Source organism: Oreochromis niloticus, linkage group LG3 (assembly GCF_001858045.2).
Source record: "Oreochromis niloticus isolate F11D_XX linkage group LG3, O_niloticus_UMD_NMBU, whole genome shotgun sequence".
In the NCBI taxonomy this organism is placed as follows: Eukaryota; Metazoa; Chordata; class Actinopteri; order Cichliformes; family Cichlidae; genus Oreochromis; species Oreochromis niloticus.
This window is the reverse complement of record NC_031967.2, coordinates 67544377-67561654: the sequence shown is the minus strand read 5'-3', so window position 1 is coordinate 67561654 and position 17278 is coordinate 67544377. Positions and strand designations below refer to the sequence as shown.

Below are 17278 nucleotides of genomic sequence, written 5' to 3'. Positions count from 1 at the left end.
TTTGGGAGTAGATACTCATAATTCCCATGGACTTGAACGCCACATAAGGTGTTCACAGTTCACAGAAGAGAACGGCATGGAGAGATGCACGAGGTTAGCTGAACCAAAGTGAGAGACTCGGCTAGTTTTACTGAGGTTAACCAGCACAAAAGAGTGTGTGACTAGAAAGCTGACCGTGTGAGAGCTTCGCAACAGAGTGTGGGTGAAGTGACTTTTTGTTTCATGGTCGCACCACCGTGGAAAACTGTGTTTCCAGCCATGACCGCCGAGGCTAAAGGCTAGCCCGGACTCCTTGGTTGCCCCACGGAGGCAGGACTGTCGGAGAGCTGGACAGTGACTGGCTAACGTGCTGTAGCAGAGACAGCATCGGGTCCGCAGGGAGTGGATTTAGTGTGGGACTGGTGAACGGCGACCTACCGAGCAACGGAACTGTAAGTCAGACTTTTGTGCTCTTACTGGGGAGAAGAGGATTTTTCTCCATCGTCCGGCGTGAGCAGCAAACAGGCCTGCAACAAGTGTGAATGTGAGTGTGTGTGGGGCCCATGTGTGAATATTGTATGTTTAGTGGAGTTATATAACGTGTTTTGGAGTGTATATTAGTGAGTCACTTACCAAAAGGTGATAACATAAGTTGGGTTGTTTAATATAATTTGAAAGGGAATTATTTCATTTATACAGTGTATTTCATTTGGTTAAGGAATTGGAATATCATTTGAGTTTAAAAAAGGGATGTGTTGTACAGTATTTGTCTCTGCCCTTACGTTCAGTGAACGTTTCGTTTGTGTTAAAGAATTGTCTGGGGTCGTTTCTTTACTACTGGTTAAGTTTAACTTGTGTGTGGTAGAAGTATCGGATTTTGTACTCGGTATCGGCAAGTACTCAGATCCAAGTATCGGTATCGGATCGGTTTGAAAAAATTGGTATCGTTGCATCCCTAGTACCAGGTATTACCTTCTCGTGCAGGTAAAAAAGACCTGAGTTGGTACTAGTGGAGCTATAATATTTATTTATTTATTGTTTCACACATGGTACAGCAGTAATTCATTTCCTATACACAACCTTCCTTTCAATTAAAGTAACACTGTTTCCATGCATGAAAAGGAGCAGGAAGAAGAATAAATTCTTATTGACACCTGCCCCCTATCTGATGATACAAGTAGGCAACCAAAGTTACACTCTGACAATATTCTGCACATAACAAAACAAAACAAACAGAACAATATACTCAACAATGAGCAATACCACTAAATATCAAACTGAAAGGATAATTTTTTCTACAAACAAATTTGTTGTTTTCAACTTCTTCATATTGGTTTATCATTTTATTCTTATAGCAGATTTTAAATTGAGAAACATTTGTACAACACTTAAGATGATCACTGAGAGAATTCCAGTTTCTTATGCCCATGACTGTTGGACACATTTGCCTTTGTGTGGTTCGAGCAAACCGATGCTTAAAATAAAACTTCCTTCTGCCGTCCCCATTTTCTGAACACAATACAAATAAACTTACATATCAAGGACTAAATGGATTTAACATGTTTTCTATGCTTTTATGTTCTTTCTAACTAACACTCACACTCAGATGGTTGCATCAGAGAGCAGCTTGGGGTTAGTACCTTGCGCAAGGATGTTTGGCATGCAGACTGGGGGAGTCAAGGGTCAAACCACCAACCTTCCAATCAGCAGATGACCTGCTCTACCTCCTGAGCTACAGCCAACCCCTGATTAAATATGTCTGCTAATTGAAACATAAACATTTCTGCAGCATTAGTGCAGATAAGAGGACAGCCCATCAATAACCTAAGATGTTAAACCAACTAAGTCATGAAGCTGTTGAATTAAAATGTAATGATCAATATGTTGAACGCAGCACTGAAATCAAGGACTAAAATGTGATGTCTTTACTTTGGCCTTCAGTACTACTTTGAGGAACTGTTAGCTTTTCAGTTGTTATTTCTGTTTATTGCTTTCTGCTGCTCCAGTCAGGTCTCTGCAGAAGGTCATCGAGTATTCCTCGTGCCCTTTACCCCAGAAACTTTTATGCAACCTTCTGGGTGATCCTCAGAATTGTTGAGATGTAAAATTATGTTTGCAACCTCTGAAAATCCTCAAGATCACCACAAAGATGTTTGTGGATAGGGTTACACATATAACATCACATATTTATCACATATAACCTTTTATGTGGATTTAAACTATCATTATTGTCAGTTTTGGCCAGAGGTCAAGGGTCACTTCCAATAAAATGGCACAAGACTGGAGTAAAACGTGTCCAAATGAAAGACATTATTAAAGAGAACACATGTTGAAACACCAACACACAGCAAACCCAGCAACCCCTCTAACAGCAAATGGCTTGCCTTTTATACTCACCTGGAATAGCCCAAGTCTGGGGGTCAGCAAACCAAATGACAACATAAACCTCCCCATGAGAAAACATCCAACCCCAATGTAACACATCATAGACATAATTAGATTTATAACAAGTCCTATAAATAACTCAATAACCTATAAGCTTCAACCACTTCTATATCCATTAAAACACCTTAACCACACTCCCGTAGCCTGGGACATTGGTTTGCTCCAGGAGCTCATAAGCAGGTGATTGAGCTGCTTTGACTCTTTTGCACCACATCCTGCAAAAGAAGCAACCAGGGGCCTGTTCTTCGTACCTCGCTAAGCAAGTTAGCCGGATTTGAATGTTGACGATTTCGCGTGATCTTGGATCGTTCGGTTCTCCGAAGCTCATCTGGGACTTGCTGTCATAGCAACAGATCCGTAAGCGTAAACCTGCTCGGGAGCAGGTTTACTTTATGTAAACAGGATTAGATCGCGGCCACTCAGGTATGTCTGCTGCAGTTATATGAAAGCAAGAGCGATATTTCTCCACTGTTTTACCATAAATAAATATTATCAATGTAACTAAAGATAATGTATTTGATTCTTTTATTGATTTCATACAGATACATACAGGTCATTTCCAAAAAAAAGGGAAATGTACTATTAATCATTCTATTACATGTAGTAGATCATGTCAGATGTAATTCATATTTTAGAGTAGTAATAGTAAATTACTACGTGCAATCAAGATGAGAGACCACGGCTATAAAAGTGAAGGTGGATTTGGGAAGTCTGTCGCAGCCATGTCCTGTCCGTTTGTACGCAAGCAAGGAAGGTGCAAGATTGATAAGGAGAGTTTACAGAATTTAGCGTATATTGCGGGATAGACAGGATCCTTTAGCTCAGCGCGACGGTGTGCTCATAGAGAGATATCGATTCTCCCGTGAGGGTACTATTTTCTCTCTCTCTCTCTCTCTCTCTCTCTCTCTCTCCCTCTATATATATATATATATATATATATATATATATATATATATATATATATATATATATATATATATATATATATATACACACTTACTGTACTGTATATACTTACTGTGCATGCTTCAGTCACCCCTTGCATGGGAACAGGTAAAAGTGATGGAGTGTTATGTCAAACTACACACAAAAAACCCACAATGTCAATAAATGTCACAGTACAAAAAGGGGTGTGACGAGGGGGTGCAGGACCACCACCTGTCTTTATGTGCTCTGCCCTTTTCTTGGTTGCTGTTATAAACAAACAAACAAATTATTTCAGGGTCTCTTGTCATAGACTAAAAGCAATATAAGTGATAAATATTACCATTCTGTAGAATATTCTTATATTTCACTTTTACTTGTTCCCATGTTCTAGTGGGTCCTGTTGTGGCTCTAATGTGAAAGAGGATATGATGTCATACAATATAATGTGAGTAGTAATATACCTACAGCTTTTTGCCCCCCCCCCCCCCCCCCCCACCCCTACCCCCACACCCCCCTCCCCTATCCCCCTCCGCGTCCATGTGCGCGCGAACGGACCTTGCGCGTGAACGGACTTTGCGCGTGAACGGACTTGCGAGTTCAGAGATCATATGTTTACATGTGTTTAATAGCGTTTTATTTAATGAAACCATTATGTGTTTTAATTAAACTCTTTTTTTAAAGGATTGTATAGGTCTCGGAGTTCTGTTATTTAGACATAGATGATTTAATTTAACTAGTTTAGGGGTATTTTTCTTTAGGGCTCTGAAACACACAGAGGCTAATAGTTTTTAAACAGAAAGTTTTTCCACCTATATAAAAACACCCTAATCAAACACCCTGTATTTTTCCTCACTACTTTACATATGGCCTTGAGAGCATTTTACTTTTAATTTAGTTAGTTTTAGGGGTATTTTTCTTTTTCTTTAGGGCTCTGAAACACACAGAGGCTAATAGTTTTTAAACAGAAAGTTTTTCCACCTTCTAAAAACACATATTCACACACAGCATTTAATTTAACTAGTTTTAGGGGTATTTTTCTTTTTCTTTAGGGCTCTGAAACACACAGAGGCTAATAGTTTTTTAAACAGAAAGTTTTTTCCACCTTCTAAAAACACATATTCACACACACAGGCTATTAGTTTCAAACAGAATACCACAAACAGCAGGCATTCCTTTAGAAATAAACAGGGATTCTTAATTCTGCAACAGTTAGACCCCCCTACAGTCAGCAGAAGAGGCCATCCTTATCAAGAGCATCTCAATTGTACTGCCATAGTTTTCAATACAAACAGTCTCCTTTATCTTATGTCAGAGGTCCGTCGGTGCCAGGTCCATCGGAGCCACTATAGCTTTTATCACGCCATTACACTTTGTACTGACCATCCTCCAAACATGGCATCATCTTTTGTTTACACCTTATCTCTGCATCACAGAGGGCACCTGAAACAAGCCCAACCCCAAGGGGCGGTAACGACACCTCCTAGAGGACTGCACCAATACATATAAAAACGGTCTCTTTCACCATTTGGAACATCAACAGCGCAACCTAAAGAACACCTCTAACTAACTAACTAAGGAGTGCAGGATGACATCTGTATCAACCATGACTAGCAGCCTGGACATCGCCCAAGCAACAGAAGCTCTAGGTACGTCTACAGGCGTATGCCGGGGCCCTCACCGCAAAAAGCAACGCTGTGAAAACGTCGTAGACGGGACTGAATTTAAGTTAGAATATCGAGGCAGTAACGGGTATGTGTATACCGTTAAATATACCAACGGAGCAGTTATACTTCGTGTAGATTGTGGCGAGGGAGTGTTTTGGGGGGAGTCACAACGCATGTCTACTAGAAACTGGAAACTCTTTCGCACTGTTGTTTGTGCGGACTTGGACAATGTGGGCTTCCCAGAGATGCTGTATGTTTCCCAGTGGAACAGTCCAACAGGCCCTGAGCTTTACAGGGTCGAGGCTGATCGTTTCAACCGTAGCCCCGACGACTTTATTTTTCTCAGTGTATGTGATGACAGGGAAAGTTTTATAGCGGCCAGAGGGGTTGAAAACTGGAGGTTAAATCCTTACCCTCTGAGCATAGAAGAGCGCGCTACATGGTTTAAGGATATGTTTTTTATACAGTGGTGCGACTGGAGAGCTATGCTGCATATGTTTAGCAAGGTTGACGACGCCATCAAGAGAGATAGACTCAACACTGCGTACGAGGGTATTAGAAAACGGCTTGTTTTTGATGATTTTGCGACTTGCTCGAAGACTGGCTTGCCTTCTACCCTGTGCAAACCTAAAATCATAAGGCCGTCCGACAACTAAATAAACCAAATGGTAGGTTAAATATATGTGTGTGTGTGTGTGTGCGTGTGTGTGTATCTAAGCAACTAAATATAACATTTTTATTGTTCCCATTTTCAGAGCGAGACACGCAGCCGTGGGACCTCACAGACTCACCACCCCCATCGCTGTTAATCCAGACCCCACCATCTCCACCCCCCTCTCCACAGCTGCTGCTGCAGGATCCTACAGGATCGGGGCTGTTTGAGGAAACCATTATCGACATCAAGCTTGCAACCCACCATCTGCTGATGTTGGCGCTAAACGAGTTTCTACAGGATACATGCTACGGATGTCAAATATCTCACCCCAGTCAGGTGCAACACAGCTGCTTGCTCGAATTGCCCGAGTATTTCTTTGACATCTACTACGACGATGTGATGATAAGGCTCAAGACAGACCGATTCATCCCCGCCATACGCCTGTTTGTGCGCTCCTACACAGTCGATGGGACTGGAACACAATTCAGCAGAATTGCAGAACACACCATGACCGAACTGAGATCATCACAACATATAGTATGCGCAATTAACGACAACATTGTGCAGTTGCTAGAAGCAAGTCGTTATGACCGACGTGCTAAACCAGCCATGCTTCGCATGATTGGTAACTACTGGGCTGGGAGACACCTGGTTTAATGTATGCTGTTCAGTATTCATTGTCTGTGTGAATGAAATAAAAAGACGCGTTAACACCGACAGCTTTATCATTTGTGTCTTGCATGCATCATGGAAAACACCTTGTATAAAATTTATCATGATCCGGCCCATCCGGCTGGCCTGGCCAGTTTAAACAAGCTCCGTATAGCTACCGCTGAGGCAATAGGTGTAAAACCCTCATTATCACAGGTTAAACATTATTTAGAACGAGACGACACTTACACACTCCATAAACCAGCCAGGATCCACTTTCCCAGAAACAGAGTATTGGTTAATGGAATCGACAAACAGTTTCAAGCCGATCTGGTTGATATGTCTGAATACATGACAGATAATGATAATGTTAGATACCTGCTAACATGTATAGATGTATTCTCAAAATATGCATGGGTTAGATGTCTCACAACCAAGACGGGCCCAGCCGTAGCAGCCGCTTTCCAGGATATACTTGCTGAGGGAAGGATCCCTATGAAACTACAAACAGATGAAGGCAAAGAGTTTTATAATACAACCTTTAAACAGCTAATGAAGCGATATAACATCAAACACTTCTCAACAGCTAGTGAGGTTAAATCTAGTATTGTTGAAAGATTCAACCGCAGCTTCAAGGGTAGAATGTGGAAGTACTTAACATCCGTCAACTCAAGGAGATATGTACACGTCATCCCCGAGCTCACACAGGCATATAACAATGCTTATCACAGATCTATCCATATGGCTCCAGCAGAGGTAAATAAGGATAATGAGAAGCTGGTCTTTAACACTCTGTACAAAACCAAGCCTCAGAGGAAAGTGTGTTTTAAATTTAATGTTGGCGACACAGTACGAATATCGAAACTGAGAGGAGTGTTTCGAAAAGGATACGAACAAACCTACACCGATGAGATTTTCACAGTCAAAGAACGTATAGGGAGACAGCCCCCAGTGTACAGACTAGCCGATCTAGCAGGAGAGGTGCTGAAAGGCACATTTTATGAGCCTGAAATACAACGGGTGATTGTTGATAAAAACAAAGCATTTAAAATTGAAAGCATATTGGCTAGAAAAAAGGTGGGCCGAAAAAAGATGGCTCTAGTAAAATGGTTAGGATGGCCAACAAGTTTTAATTCATGGATTCCAGAAAAAGACATCATCGAGGTGTGATTAACCCTGATGACACAGCTCTGCAGTCATTCATTCACCACCGTGCAGAGACAGAGTAAAGAAGGATGGATAAAAAGAACAACAAGGCAGGCTTTTATGTGACCCTCTTCTCAAATGCGTCAGCTCATGTTTACCCAGGCAATAAGATATCTAATTTTAGAACAAAGTTAGCAAAACCTATTGTTTTGAATCATCAGTATGAGGTAGCTGTTATAGAGATACAGTATCCGCGCACTTGGCTGTCTTTTCCACAAGCAGATTCGCAAGTAGAAATTTATAACCCTGTCAAAGATGACGCTCTATCCGTAACAACGATTGAGCTGTCTGTGGGTCATTATACCTCTGTGGAGCAGATAATAAAAGAATTTAATTTGAAATGCCAACAGCAGCCAGGCACGGCGGACATTAAAACACAATACAACACCGTTAGTAACTATGTAGGTGTTATGGGGCCTAGAGGCTGCGTTCTCACATTTAGAGGGAGACTGGCAGAATCCTAGGATTCAAAACAGAAGAACCATTTGTGCTTCATTATAAAAACACATATGCTCCGCATCCTGCTGACATATACGGGGGAAAATACAACATGTTTATTTATGCAGATATCGCCGATTATCAACTTGTGGGTGACGCCCACGCGCGGCTATTAAGGGCTATAAATATCACAGACGATGTCCGGCGCATAGCCATTTTACAATTTGACACTCCACACTACACACCTGTGTCAAAGACATTAATCGACGACATAGAAATTGATTTGAAAGACGATCAGAATCAGCATATACCCTTTTATACGGTAAGGTGTTTGTCAAGCTACACTTCCGCCCGATAAGACAACAATTTTAAAAAAGAAAGGATGGCTGTCTACAACGCAGACGAGACAAGATATCTAAATATTACGTCGCTCAAGCTGGGGGTGATTTGGGGGGGTATATAGGGACCAGTACGCAATATGGTGCAGGTCTGGGCGGATTGTTCCGCAGCTTATTTAGATTTGCAGTGCCGTTGTTTAAAAAAGGAGTAGGTATACTGAAACCCCACCTTAAAACCGCAGCGTCAGGAATAGTGTCTGATGTCATATCCAACATAACTAAGCCCACAAACACTAAGCAGGACGGTAACGGAGTGTATGTGTATACGCCCAATTTTTCAAAAACCCCACCCACAGCACGCATACCATCTAGAAAGCGTAAAACCACAAAACCAGCCAGAAGATCCAACAAACGGACACCGTCACGCGGAGTGAAAAGACCCAGAACCAAGCGTTCAAAAACTGCAGCATTTGACATATTCTAAATGGCGCTGTTACACAGTCAATCTGGAGAATGTGTAAAAACAGAGCTGGACCTGTTTACTGTTCCCTACACACAGACCAGCATTGAGAAAAGTACGTTTATTGAAATACCTCCTGTTTCGGCAATCACCGATGGAGGCCCGATCGAGTTTTACATCTCATCGTCCGGCGAAGACTACCTGGATCTAAATGACACATATATCTACACACGCGCGAGAATCACAAACGCTGATGGCTCAAACCTGGCTAGAGATGCTAACGTGGGATTTATTAATTATCCCGGATGCAGCTTATTTAGTCAAGTCGATGTTAATTTGGGACACACGCTCATTAGTCAATCATCCAACACATATCCATACAGAGGTGTGATAGAATGTCTTATCAATTATAATAAGGACACTTTAGACACACAGTTCAGCACAGGGTTATTCTGTAAGGATACAGCATCACACATGAATGACACATCCATAGAAGGAACAACCAAGGCCTTGTGACCAGAGGCGATATACAGCGAATAGCAGCATTGTTGAATTGATAGCTCCTGTACACGCAGATCTGTTTTTTCAAGAAAACTGTTACTTAATGGAATCGACCTGTCACTGAAATTTGTGCGCTCTAAAGACGAATTTGCTCTCATGACAGCGGATGCCAATGCGTACAGAGTTAAAATTGTCTCAGCCAGTCTCTTTGTCAAGAAAGTTAGTATATCACCGAGCGTCAGACTTGCACACAGCAAGGCATTGCACCACGCAAACGCAAAATATGCTATAGACAGAGTATCTTTAAAGACTTTCTCCATACCAGCAGGGTCTCGAATATCAACTAATGACAATTTATTTATGGGCAGGATACCTAAATTTGTCATCATTACTTTCATCGATAATGAAGCTTTTACAGGAAGTCCAACCCGTAACCCATTTAATTTTGAAAACTGTGATGTAGAATTCATTTCTTTATACGCTGATGGTCAGGCTTATCCTGCTAAACCGTTCCAGCCAAATTTTCAGAGAAAACAGTATACCAGAGAATTCTATCAGCTGATACAAACCACTGGAAGACATTTAAAGGACAGGGCACTTGCCATATCGCGTAACGACTTTGGTAACGGGTATACATTATTCTGTTTCATCTGGAAGCTGACGAAGGACATTCAGGCAATGTATCGTTAATTAAAACTGGGAACGTGAGGCTTGAAGCCCGTTTCAGAAACCCGCTACCCCGCACAATGAACATCTTGTGTTATTCAGTATTTGATTCAGTCATTGAAATATCTAATATGAGACAGGTGCTCTTGGATTACTATTGAGACAGCAAACACGGTCATGAACACTATAGAGCTAACATCTGTGATCGGTAGGATTATCAATAAAACACACATTTTCTAGGAGTGCTAGCCAGCGATCAGCTACCCAATGCACAGCTTCAAAGACTGCCTGCTATGGCTATTGTAAACACTCACCCATCTACAATGCCCGGGGAACACTGGCTTGCTGTTTATATTTCGAGAGACAAACGCTGTTATTTTTTTGATAGTTTTGGAAACTCGCTAGACCGTTTTCCACCAGAGATAAAGGTGTTTGTTCTAAAAACTGTTCCACTATTTTATTCAGGAAAACAAGTGCAGAACGACTTCTCCATCACATGTGGCCAACATTGTGTATTTTTCTTATTTCATATACAAAATGGTGTATCTTATTCACGTTTGCTTAACATGTATTCTACTAATTTAACTTGTAACGATGCTATGGTGTGTCGCTTGTCAACAACATAGAGCCTGTGGCAGGCTGTAGCGATTATGTATGTGTGCAACAAGGATACTGATGTGTACTAGTGATTATAATAAAAACGATATGAGAGCGTGATTTAATCGAGTCAATTGTATTTATTTATTATCAAAAATGTTGCATATATATTATACGGCCACATCATACAGACTTCAAGAGTAATAAAAAACAATAATAGAAAAAACTGTAATAAAAGAAAACAACGTAGTATAATGTAGTAATAAAGTAATAAAGAAATCAAACATTATACAATAATAAAAACAATAATAGAAAAACTGTAATAAAAGAAACAATCTAACAGTTAGTGAAAATTACGGTAGAAAAACAACAAACAGTCAATATTTTAGGCAGAAAAAACAACAACAACATTACAGTTGTGATAAGAAACAGTCTGAATTCAAAAATCCAACCACTCGACAGGACCACCCTTTAATTTATTTTTTTTATTCTTTATTTTTTTCTTTAATGTACTATCACGCAGTGAGACGCCCGGTGTGTTCTTTCTAGGCGTATGTTTTAAAAAAACATGGTCTTCAGGCAGGGTATGATCTGTTTTATACAACGCAAGGGTCTTACGTACGCCGGCATTGGATATGGCTGATAACGGTATGTTTAAATCTGAACAGCCTTTAAAACTCTGTCCAGCCTATAGGTCTGAACCTTCAGAAGGTGTGTGTGTGGATGTGACGGCTTTAATCAGATCATAAATGTGTGAGCCCGGTATAGTGTGTTTATCGACAACAATTTCGCCTTTGTCATTGTAAGAAATAGTGTTTGGCGAACGGTTCAGAGCTGATAGAATGAGTTCTGCATTCCTCCTACTCCTTTTAGATATGTGCGTCAAAACTTCTCTGAGATAAAATCCTTCACACCTTCAGCGCCATAAGCAAGAGGGGTGTCCGCAGGAGGGTTTGCACCTCTGTGTTAAGCTGCTCCGGTAGGGATAAAGACAATACGCTCTTTCACGGACCCCTTGTCTCACAAGTGCTAGGTATCTTTGGAGATATCGCTGTATTTTTAGCTTTCTCATACACATCTATGTCTGATTCTTGCAACACCTGAAGCATTTCCTTGTCCAAGTCATTCTGAGCCTGTTGTCTGATGTTGCCTGTATGCTGTGGTGGTTGCTTCAATGAGTCCAACTGATGCTGTGGCACCAAAACATCTTTTGCACATGTTCCATTTTCACCTGTTTGCTATCAGACTGGTGATGAAAGGGATTGCAGCCCCTAATAACGGCAGTAAAACCCTCCAGATTGGTTGATTGTCTTTCTCTTTTCAAGTTTTATTTTTTTGTCGGCAATCAGTCTGATTAGAGATTTTTCTTTTTAGCTGTTTGTACTGTTGATTGGTCAGTGGAATGTTACCTTGCAATACGTTAAGGCTATCTCACACAAGCATTGATGAAATCCAAGTTTGCATTGCTAATAATAACTCTGCGTAGAGCCGTGGAGACTTGTATATCAACTCCAACAGAGACAGATTCCTCCGCATGCGTGACGACATCCTTTCACCTCTTCACAGTTTTTTGTTTTGGGATATAAACAACCGGACGGTCTGACAGTAAATTGTTCTGAGTCTTAAATAGTCCGGGGTCTTGGCTTTATAGTCTATTAAAAGATACCCGTATGTTGCGGATGTAGCATCATTAAACGCTTCTAAAAATATTTAGTATTACCGGGAACATTTGTCTACCTAAAGCATGATTTGATATTTATCTCTAGGATTTTTAAACAATATTAGGTAGTTAGTGTTCAAGGAATAGTTCTACTGGATTTTCCTTGAATAACAATTCTGAACCAATATATACAACTCAATTCCTATGATGCACATACTTTGTGAACACGTTTTGTACTTCTAAATTGTTAGCGGCATCGTTCATTACATCGTCTATAATTAACAATTGTTCTTGTCTATAGGCAGAAGGGTGTCATCAGCCAGAGTTCGGGTATACCATTAACAAAGTTTATGTCTCTTATCTTAAGAAGTTGGTCATATAAAGGCTGCCAGCATGAGTATATATACACAATGTTAACAATGTTGTGCGAAATAATCCCGGATGCATTTTCAATGACATTTTGACAAAAAAGTCTTGCCGCAGTTACTGGGACCGCTGACCACCATGCTGAACGGGTGCTGCAACCTAGCGTCAAACCCCTGATCTAATTTAAATCCATAAGCAGGTTGTGTAGTCTGGAGCACGCGGCGCTTGTTGTAGACAACTTTAAGCTTCTTCACAACGGATACATTCTTCAATGAAGCTTCTTTTTATCGCGTTTGATATTATCAGACACAGCCACTAGGTGTGCATCTGAACCTGATTGGATACAAATTGTGGACTAAACCTTTCAAGATTCGTGGGTGACAACTTTGGAGTTTTGTGCGTTCAGTGTTACACCTTTACATTTGACCTGTGTTTTGCCCAGCGATGTGTGATACGCGTAGCATTTTGGCCCCCCGGAAACAAATTCTACTATGTGATCCTCCACACCGCCCTCTCCAGAAGCTAATTCACTGGTGAGATCACCCAGAAAAGGGCCTAGAGGAGGCATCCAGTCGCCAGGGCGTGCTGTGAAAATGACGCTGTCTGTATCACAATACAGCACACGGTGTTGCAAGCTGTCTAACAAGTCATACAACATGAGTCTGGCGTGTGCATGGTCATGGCACCCACAAAGACATTAACGTCCTTGACGCGGATGCTCTACCATCGGCGTGGCGCCACTGCACCATGCGACGTCGTCAGAGATGAAACAAACTGCCGCACGTCGTACTGATCGCTGAACATTAGCTGACTAAACCTGGACGGATCTGTGATGAGCTCAGACGATGCCATGTTGACCTCATACTGAAACGACCCATAATGAGTTTAGCAGCGCTTGTTGCAGTTTCGAACAGCTTTATTTACACATATTTGGACGGATCCAGCATTATTCCCTCCTTTTCATAATACTCGGCTATGTACTTTTGCTGTTCTTCAGGGGTTTTCACATGTTCTGGATACCCGAGGCCTCCTGTTTAAGTTTTAGGAAGGCTTCACATAGTCTTTAACAATGTGTCGGTCTGTTGGGGAAATGCCACACCTCATCAATAGAAACAAGCTTGTATCCTTTCTCAACAGCTTTTCAAGCTCAAATAGGCCATGTGCCTTTCAACACCGTTCACTGTCACTGTGCCCGCATGCAGTGTGCTGGTTCTGGTCTTCAGCGCACATGCTGCAGAGTGAAACATCAGTTTGCCATGGCACCTGTAGGAAGGACGGGGTGAAAAAGCCCTCTTGTGGCAGTACTGTGCATTTAACAAAGCCGAAATAATTTTCTAGCTTGTCAAAGTTGCTGTAAATGATTTGAGGGTGTCCTACAGGATAATCTTTTTTAGATTGCACCGTGGGATAGAGACTGGTGAAGTCGTAGTAAATATTTTTTCATCACACCTACCTTGTGTACAGTTTTATGCATTTGTGCGACCGCCAAAAGGGCGTCTCGGGGGTTCAGGCGTTCTGGCTTCTGTATGTATGCATGAAAGCACAACTGCAGGGTCTGTCTGCTTCAAGGCAGCCCATTCACACTCCCACATCACAACAACGCTCAAACTGTATTGTGATTTCAGTGCATCCACTTTGTCACAAACATACGGTGCAGCAGTCCGTAGGACGCTTTGCTGACAGGATTTACTTCACTCTCGGGGTAGCATTAACACATCCGTGGTGAAACATCCTGCAATTCGTAAGCCGTGTGATCTGCGGGGTCAAAACCATCCAGAAAATACGGCCCAACCCTCTGTTCGCCTCCTCTGAGAGCGTGTTTATCACTGTGTTGGTGTGTGGGACACATATTGAAGCCATTCAATAGAGACGTTTGAAACGTCTTATTCTGCTCAACGTATGCACCATCATACGTGAGAGCGAGCGTGTCTCTAGGCAGAAACAGTGTTTTATACACACCCATACTGAATGCAGCCATGGTGGTGTGCATGAATGGATCAACTTGTGTACAACCCAACGAGTGTCACGATATATGGTACATGCTTTACGCAGGACATTAACATCGTTAACACAGTAGCGTCTGAGTTCAACCTGAAAATCAAAGGTGTTCTGTGAGGCGGTCTGGTACCATTCCATGAAGCTCGCCTTACCACTTTCAGACATGCGCTCATAACCATAGAAGGAGGGATCCGGGTATGGACCGACATAATACTCATTATCCCTAGTGTTGAATCTATGTGGGAAATGGCCCTTCTGCAGGTCTTGAAAACCTAAAGCAGAGGTATTTTGGCAAGACCCATGGGCAAAAGCTGAACGAATCAATCCACCGCTGTCATACTCCTTGTCATGCATCAAAATCACACGGCTCCCTCTCATTGTGACGGTAGGTGTATACATTGCTTGACCATGTACTCCAGAAGTATATAGTGTCAAAGCCTGAGGCATTATGGGCTATGAATGTGTACCCACGAAACCTCGGGCGTCTGAATGCTGCACAAACGCAGCCACACATTTAATGTATTATATGTGAACATGTTACCCTTCAGATCAGACGCACACACAAAGTTGGCCTCATGTTTACCGTTGTGATACCGTGTCTCAAAATCATATAAAATATATTTATCACAAGGCTTCTGTTGTTCAACAGGCTGTATGAAACACTGATGCTCAGAGTCCCCGGCTAATTAGGCTCGCGGCAGTGCTCGCATTTAGGATGGACACATCTGTGTGGTGATTTCTTTGCTTTTTTATATGTGACACCGCAACTCATGCAATGCTTCATATTGTCACACGGACCATGTTGGTTTTTATTCTGGTAATTGTGTGTTGGTAACAGTGTTGTGATTTGCAGATGCGGTTACAGTCACGGCATTTCACGGTGGCCCTCTGTGGTGGTGACAGAGTGTGAAACATACGTTGCATCTATGTTTACAGCTGTGATAGAGCGGAATCATATGTATTGTAACAAAATACACATAGCCTGCCCTAGAAAAGCTGTGGCTTTTCAATCAGGTGATAGTGTTCATTGTGTAGGTACAGCATTACAGTGTTTGATTTGGTCATCATGTGTGAAAAAAGTATGCAGACGTTACGCCCTGCTGCGTGATAATAGATCACTATCTTAATGTTTAGGTGTTTCTCAAATTTGCAGACATCAGAGAATGATACTGTCTGTGTGTCGCGTAGACCTACTTGAGCATGTAACTGTTTAGCAGTAGCATATTTTCATGCTCTGGGGCTGTTGGGTTTAATGAATGTGCTATGCAAAGGGAGAAGCACAAATTGTTGTGCGTATTGTTTGGTGTATACAGAGTTTACCCTTCTTTGAGAGAATCTCATCATAAGGAATGTTTGCCAGTTTTAAGCGAGCCCCGCCACCGCTACTGTTTTGTGCAACTGTGACAATAAACTCTAATTCATCATCACCGATAGATTCGTCGTTACTTTGCATAACTTGTGCTATTTGGTCGAGAAACAGGTCAGGGTCATACTGGTCATCAGGATTTAAAACAGCTTGAACATCAGAAGCCAGCGAGGGCCCAAGGAGGACCACATTTAGAACACAACCCTGCTGAGATCCAGCCACTGCTCTATCTATCACATTAGCTAGGCAGCTTCTAACTCTTCTGCACTTGTTCTGGATCATCAAGACTTATGTCCCTAAAATCAAGGCGCTCACGCAACTCTCGTGCATTGAAATTAGGTATCTCTCTGATGCTAAGCTGCTGTGACTGCCAGACCCAACTGGGCTCAACTACAGCAGCATGTGTTTGTGTATGGTTACACATTGAGGGGCTGTGTGGTGATGCGTCAGCAACAGCAGCAGCAGCAACAGATACAGTAGCATCAGCCCCTGATAAGCATGGGTGAAAGAAGCTCAGTAATAACACATTCATCGGTATCCTGAGTAACAACAGTAACATTCGGGTTACAGGAAACTCCGTCTGTGTTTCGGTTACATCATCAGCAATAGGTTCAGAATGAGTTGGACGAGGACGCTCATTAGACACACCACTGCGGTTGCATCGAGACTACTAAGTGTTGCATGCAAAACTTGACAATTGGTTACTAATTGCGCAGCAGCCTGATTAAAAGCCTCAAAGTCGAACCATTTAGCCCTAGCGGAGGTACCTCATTGTGCTTGAATAATTTACAGGGTGGGTCCATGATGTGGATTTTAAAAGTCACCTATTTAGAATGGTGGTATTAATGAGACGTAATAAACCTGAGGTCTCGTTTATTGCCTGGTGGCTACTTGTTAGAACCCGTGCTATTTCTTGCAAGTTGGCCTGTGCTGCTTCTCGATCTTGGTTAACTTTAGCTAGTATTTCTTGCAAGTTCAGCTGTATTGCTGTTGTGCTGGTTAAGTTTAGCCTCTATTTCTCGTTGATGTTGACTAAGTTTAGCTTCGATCAAAGATAATATATCATTTTTTGAGGCACTATGGCTCTGTTCAAATGTAGAGGGTTTTGCTGCATTTAAGTATGCATCATATGCTGCGATATTTGTGAGTCTGTTATGCCTCCTTCTTCAAAACCTATGTCTGAATCGCTGTTGTTTCTGAGACATTTTGGTGGCGGTATGTCATTTATGTTGAAATCTGATAGACTGTACTCGAAAACATCGTTGAAATCACTAGGCAGACACTCACTCGCTGGTGTGTGCGGTCCGGTGATGAAGAATTCTTCCGATTCTCCGATGTTGCCCAAAGGTTGTGGTTTTTCT

General features: G+C 41.8%; 1 protein-coding gene across 3 annotated transcripts; it reads left to right on the top strand.

Annotated features, from left to right (window-relative positions):
• Nucleotides 1-4550: 4550 nt before the first annotated feature.
• LOC106097755 (putative uncharacterized transposon-derived protein F54H12.3) lies at nt 4551-7945 on the top strand. 3 transcript variants are annotated; one of them, XM_025905307.1, is made up of 2 exons: nt 4551-5683; nt 5771-7945. In XM_025905307.1, exon 2 carries the CDS (start codon nt 6418-6420, stop codon nt 7489-7491), a length of 1074 nt encoding a protein of 357 aa, XP_025761092.1. In that variant the 5' UTR covers nt 4551-5683; nt 5771-6417; the 3' UTR covers nt 7492-7945. The 3 variants fall into 3 exon arrangements, with proteins under 3 accessions (XP_025761092.1, XP_025761091.1, XP_019208620.1); XM_025905306.1 differs by having other exon boundaries at nt 4552-4997; XM_019353075.2 differs by having other exon boundaries at nt 4572-4997; nt 5771-6387.
• Nucleotides 7946-17278: the final 9333 nt, after the last annotated feature.